General features: G+C 43.5%; 1 protein-coding gene across 1 annotated transcript; it reads right to left on the reverse strand.

The window, feature by feature from the left end:
- Window positions 1-1,986: 1,986 nt before the first annotated feature.
- Window positions 1,987-2,938, reverse strand: LOC102136612 (histone H2B type W-T-like). The gene is made up of 2 exons (XM_005594266.4): window positions 2,448-2,938; window positions 1,987-2,023 (listed from the first exon to the last, which is right to left on the reverse strand). The coding sequence occupies exons 1-2, from the start codon at window positions 2,936-2,938 to the stop codon at window positions 1,987-1,989; spliced, it is 528 nt and encodes a 175-aa protein (XP_005594323.1).
- Between the last annotated feature and the right edge of the window lie 3,730 nt (window positions 2,939-6,668).

A 6,668-nucleotide genomic window follows, 5' to 3' on the forward strand; every position in this document is an offset into this window, starting at 1 on the left:
TGTTTGTCCTATTCAACCTACTTTCCCTACATTGATACTTCTTATTTGTTGTTTAAGTCGCAAAGCTGTTTCCCCTACTTTGTGTTTTCAGTAAGCCACAGCTTGACATCACGATTGCTCACTAGGTTCCCCTTCCCCACAATCACCCCCTGAAATGCTGTATCACATGTGTGAGCTTCCTCTGCCGACCTTCACATCAATCCACCCCTTTCCTCTTTCTTCCTATAATTCACCAGCATCAGTCCCCTTGAACTCTCACTCTTCACTTCCCACAGTCCAATCAGAGTTCATTGTTAACCCTGTTTTACTAATGCTCCTCTTTCATTTCTGAATTTACCAATGGAAAACACACACTCCAGGGTAAAATATCACAGTGGATATAGTTTCTGAAAAAGACATGTCAAATTACTCTGTAGACATGCAATGATAACTTTAGGGATTTATTTGTATGTCCCATTTGACAGAAACAATGGCGATTTAAAGCAAAACAATTAGCATAATGATAAATAAGTCACTGAGTGAGATGTGGTGTTTTGGACCAGGTACACAGCTTTGTCTCTGGAAAGGAACAGGGTTCTGCCAAGGGTCTTTGGTTTTCAAAGTGTTGCTCCAGATATGTAGGACCCCCTGGCGGCATCGTCCATAGGGATTTAGTTGCAGCTGATTTCGTGGGGATTTTTCTTCATCTCCTTGTGTATTGAGCATTTCTCTTCAACTATTGTCATAACATTTTCCTAATATTCTGCAAAAACAGAAAGTAACAAATCCCAGTGAGGGGACTTCTTGGCTCTACATGCTTTCTCTATGGATCCCAAGTGGAGCTCTGGAGGTGACCTTCCCCCACTTCCCATCTACACTATTCAGGGAATCTCTGGCTACTATCCTGCCCTGCACCCATTTCCCTCTTGACCAAAAGGTGCTCTGTCAATGATGGAATAATCTATGTGGCTATGTGTTGTGCCCTCTGGGGTAGTTCTTTCCCACTTCTGATGGGCTCAAGAAAATTTTGATTTCTGTCATTTATCCAGCTTTCATTTCACGGTTTGACTGAGAGTGCCACCCTTTACTGGTTTCTACACATAAAGGAGAAGGGTTGTTTATGTGATGTTTCAAAATTCACGAGAAACATTTGACAAAAATGGCCACATGTCGAGCTTCAAGGCACAACATAATAAATTCCCGTGAGTTACAATCCCAGAGTATGTTCTCTTGTTGAAATCCTTGGCAGCTATAAATCAATTGAAAAGAAAAGCAATGGGAAAGTCAGCAGCTACTTTGAAATTCAACAATACACTTCTAGGAAAAAGTGCTAAAAGTACAAAGACTTGGGACCCAGAAGAAAGCACAATGAAAGGTAACCTATATTAACATTAACATGAATATTAATATGCAGATCTCTTGAGGAAATAAGCATTATCTGACTTCTCATAAAGGCTGAGCATGCTCTGCAAAACCTGATGCTAGGGGCAAGAAACATATCCTACTCCTGCCTTTGGATTCATATCCTTAAATGACCATGATTACAAACACTGAAAACAAAAACATCAGGTAAAGAATCACAATCCTGTCCCTCCAATAACCAGGCTGCATATCAGTGCAAGGCTATTGTGGGTTCAGCCTGGGTCATTCCCCCTACATTGGGACAGTGACTGTTGCTCTTGTACTGCGAGTCACTCATTGGCTGCACCACTGAACACTAGGGCATGAGCCGTTTCCGTGGACACACCCTAGGCCTACTGACACAAACCTGGAAGTAACAAAGGTTTCTGTTTAAAAAGAAATGAAAAGATTATCCTCAGGTCAAAAAAAGATTCTGCAATAGTGATTTCAGAATCGAGAAAGCTGGAAAATGAATGGACTCTTGAAAATTTTATTTAGCTGTATGTACACTTTAACTGGGCCTCATTTTCTTATTTACATGGATTCGTGACAGGAGAGGTGTTGAAAACGTTTAGGAGGGTTACCTTGCTTCTTGCATCACTGTATTCACTTTCTCTGCTGCTGTATGGCATATAGTGAAGTTCTGGAAAATTCCACCATCCAGTCACAGGAGAATGAGAGAGAAAAAGGTAGAGATCAGTGCAATAATATCACCATAAAGATAACCTAGAAACATAAGTAATAAAAATAACCGTTTTGGAAACTGAGGAAATTAATGAAACACGATTACGGAAACACCCACTATTTTTCCTTGGAGCAAATTGCACTATAGATATATTAGAGTTGGCAATGTTTAGTACTGCGGGAAAAATGCTCGAAAAATTGCAGGATGCCACACGTCACATGCCTCCCAAGTCGAAAGGGCACCAGCCACCCTAACCTCCAGTGGGATTCCCTCCTTGGCGAGCCACTGGTCTTTTAGGCCACGTTCAGTGGCTCTACCAAGTCCCTTTGGGTTCCCGTGGTGCTCGGGCACTCCTGAGGGAGCACACTTGCTCCTGGTGTACCTGAGGACAGCCTTCGTGCCTTTGGACTCGGCAAGCTTGCCCATCTCCCCCGGCAGCAGCAGGCGCACAGCGGTCCGGATCTCCCAGTCGGTGATGGTCTGGCGCTTGGTGGAGCGGGCCAGGCGACCAGCCTCGGTGGCGATGCGGTCCAGTATGTCATGAACCAAAGAATCCATGACACTCACGGCCTCCCGGGAAAGGCTGAGGCCCTGGTGAACCTGCTTCAGCACCCGGCGGAAATAGGTGGCGAAGCTGTCCCTGCGGCAGTTGGCGTGGGACCTGCGGGGCCCACGTCGCCCTCGCTTCCTCTGCTTGCAATGCTTCTGGGCCGTGGTGGAGTTGGCCTCTTTGGGCTCCTGGGTGATCAGCTGTTCCTCAGAGATAATCTCAGAGGAAGGTCCAGCCATGGCGGAGACAGCGGCCATTAGATGACACGAACAGACAATGGCGGTTGTGGAACGGGGAAGCGGGGACACTTGGGTATGCAGCATGGCTCCACATCATGGGCCAGTTCCACGTCTGATTGGATGAAACCTACCTGCGTTGAAGGTGACTGGATGGTCCTGTTGATTCGCGTCTCATCAACCAATCACAGTGGGCGTCTGCGGGCTTAAGCGCCCCTTGTGGCCTAACTCGGAGAAAGCTACACAGACAGATGCCCCACAGGGCAAAAGCACATCCGCCCTTCTCAGCTAATCCATGTCACACCGTGAGCACTTTGAAGGGTGTCACTGAAAACTCCCAAAGTTTAGCAATTTCAGCTCATGATCCTTGAGGAGAGACAGACCTCCTGAGCCCATGTCCATTATACTACAGGAATGATTGTGGCCACGTGTGGAACAATTCTCACCATCTCAGAATCTACTGTTATCCTGGGCTAAGCCACCCTGGCTTGAGCAGGAACTCCCTGACATGGCCGCCGAGGGCTCCTGGGCATCCAAGGAACTGGCAGTCTGGCTCCTGGCTTCAGTTCTGATCAACATCTTCCGTGAATCAGGAGAACAAGAAATAGCCATAACACAGCCTCCAAGCAGACAATAGGAACAGAAAGGTACTTTTATTAAAAATATATGACAACACTCAACATTGACCAGGTTTTAAAAAAAATAAAGAAAAGGAAAACAAAACAACCACCACAAATCACAACTCAGAAGCTGGAAATGGCTAATAAGTTCAAGAGATATTGGGTTAAAAAATATCACCTTAAATCTCCTAGGAAACCCCTGAGGGAGAGAAAGGGATTCCGAAAATGAAAATTATGTGCAAGTTAGATAGATAGCTTTCAAAGTCTCTGATAATATATGTAAAGACATTCCTTAAATTCATTTAAGTAACATTAAGTTGCAGGAATGGAACAAAAAAGATTCTTAAAAAATAATGAAGAAATAAAGGTCATCAATGAACTGTCATTTCAAAGGTCAGGCTTTCAAGTGTATTTCCTGTCATATATTTAACAAACAACTTGTTCTATTCCAAACAAATCGGCTCACGATTAAGAAGGACAAAAAGCCTCATTTTTGTTATTAGATAACATCATATATGGTAAACTCCTTGACTGAAGTCTAGTCAATGATTTCTAAACAGTCCCCTTTACAAACGGTGATTTTATAAATCTACTTTTTTTATTATTATTATTATACTTTAAGTTCTAGGGTACATGTGCATAACGTGCAGGTTTGTTACATATGTATACTTGTGCCATGTTGCTGTGCTGCACCCATCAACTCGTCATTTACATCAGGTATAACTCCCAATGCAATCCCTCCCCCCTCCCCCCTCCCCATGATAGGCCCCGGTGTGTGATGTTCCCCTTCCTGAGTCCAAGTGATCTCATTGTTCAGTTCCCACCTATGAGTGAGAACATGCGGTGTTTGGTTTTCTGTTCTTGTGATAGTTTGCTAAGAATGATGGTTTCCAGCTGCATCCATGTCCCTACAAAGGACACAAACTCATCCTTTTTTATGGCTGCATAGTATTCCATGGTGTATATGTGCCACATTTTCTTAATCCAGTCTGTCACTGATGGACATTTGGGTTGATTCCAAGTCTTTGCTATTGTGAATAGTGCCGCAATCAACATACGTGTGCATGTGTCTTTAGAGCAGCATGATTTATAATCCTTTGGGTATATACCCAGTAATGGGATGGCTGGGTCATATGGTACATCTAGTTCTAGATCCTTGAGGAATCGCCATACTGTTTTCCATAATGGTTGAACTAGTTTACAATCCCACCAACAGTGTAAAAGTGTTCCTATTTCTCCACATCCTCTCCAGCACCTGTTGTTTCCTGACTTTTGAATGATCGCCATTCTAACTGGTGTGAGATGGTATCTCATTGTGGTTTTGATTTGCATTTCTCTGATGGCCAGTGATGATGAGCATTTTTTCATGTGTCTGTTGGCTGTATGAATGTCTTCTTTTGAGAAATGTCTGTTCATATCCTTTGCCCACTTTTTGATGGGGTTGTTTGTTTTTTTCTTATAAATTTGTTTGAGTTCTTTGTAGGTTCTGGATATTAGCCCTTTGTCAGATGAGTAGATTGCAAAAATTTTCTCCCATTCTATAGGTTAGCAAGCCAATCTGTCTTTTAGTTTGGTACAACGCACGAGAGACCTGTCCACAACAGTCTCTCTATTCATATCAGTAAGTCAACATGTTATTTTTCTTCAAAAAAAAAAAAAAAAAAAAAAGCAAACAAACAACAGAGAAAGAGCCACATCATTTTTCTTCACAATCTGCAAGGTTAAACATCCCAGGGAGGCTCTCACTGGTTCGTTTCTGGGTCACCTTCCCACAATTTCAGCCATGGCTGGTGTTAGCTCAAGGGCTGGAAAGCCTTTATTGCCTGAGCCAGTGGTGGCTGTGGCATAGCTGCTCTCACAGATGCTCCCATCATCCACGTGATACAAAAGTATAATATATAGTTCTTATTTTGTTTCTTTAATTATTTATTTTTATTTTTGAGACAGAGTCTCACTCTGTCTCCCAGGCTGGAGTGCATTGGTGCTATCTCAGCTCACTGCCACCTCTGCCTCCCGGGTTCAAGAGATTCTCCTGCCTCAGGCTCCCCAGTAGCTAAGACTACCGGGATGCGCCACCACAGCTGGCTAATTTTTGCACTTTTATTGGAGACAGAGTTTTATCATATTAGCCACGCTGGCCTTGAACTCCTGGCCTAAAGTGATCCATCTACCTCGGCCTTCCAAATTGCTAAGATTACAGGCATCAGCCACGGCACCCTGCCTGTTTTCTTAATTTTTAATATAGTCATAATCTTTATTGCATCAGGCTGTTTTCTGTTTTATTTTAAGTTCAGTGGTACATGTCCAGAATGTTCAGGTTTTTTTGACAGGTAAACGTTTGTCATGGGGCTTTGCTGTGGCGGTTATTTCATCACCCAGGCATTAAGTCTGGTAACCATTAGTTATTTTTCCTGATCCTCTCCCTCCTCCCACTCTCCACCCTCCAATAGGCCCCAGTGTGTGTTGTTCCCCTCTATATGTCCATGTGTTCTCATCATTCAGCTCCCACTTATAAGTGGAAACATGTGCTATTTGGTCTTTTGCTTGTATTAGTCTGTTCTCACGCTGCTATGAAGAAATAGCCGAGGCTGGGTTATTTATAATGAAAGAGTTTTAATTGACTCACAGTTCACAGGGCTGGGGTCCTCATAAAACTTACAGTTATGGTGGAAGGAAATGTAAACGCGTCCTTCTTCTTGTGATGGCAGGAAGAAGAAGTGCAGAGCGAAGGGGGAAGCCCCTTCTAAAACCATCAGATCCTGTGAGAACGCACTCACTATCATGAGAACAGCATGGGGGAAAGCACCCCCACGATTCAATCACCTCCATCTGGTCCCACCCTTAACATGGGGGGAGTATAGGGATTACAATTCAAGGTGAGATTTGGGTGGGGGACACAGAGCCAAACAGTGTCACTGTTCTTGCATTAGTGTGCTAAGGATAATGGCCCCCAGCTCCATCCAAGTCCTTGCAAAGGACATGATGTTGTTCTATTTTATGGAGGCATAGTATTCCACAGTGTATATGTACTATAGTTTCTTTATCCAGCCTATCACTGATGGGCATTTGGGTTGATTTCATGTCCTTGCTATTGTGAATAGTGCTGCAATGAGTATACACATGCACGCGTCTGTATAATAGAATGATTACTATTCCTTTGTGTATATGCCCAGTAATGGCATTGCTCGGTGAAATGG

The sequence above is a fragment of the Macaca fascicularis genome, chromosome X, assembly GCF_037993035.2.
Source record: "Macaca fascicularis isolate 582-1 chromosome X, T2T-MFA8v1.1".
Lineage (NCBI taxonomy): Eukaryota > Metazoa > Chordata > Mammalia > Primates > Cercopithecidae > Macaca > Macaca fascicularis.

Bases quoted from the DNA above. Each gene is read 5' to 3' on its own strand.
- LOC102136612 (XM_005594266.4), bottom strand. From the start codon at position 2,938: ATGCTGCATACCCAAGTGTCCCCGCTTCCCCGTTCCACAACCGCCATT. The intron at 2,024-2,447 runs GTACACCAGGAG...GGAATTTTCCAG, and splicing joins GGCACGAAGGCTGTCCTCAG to AACTTCACTATATGCCATAC.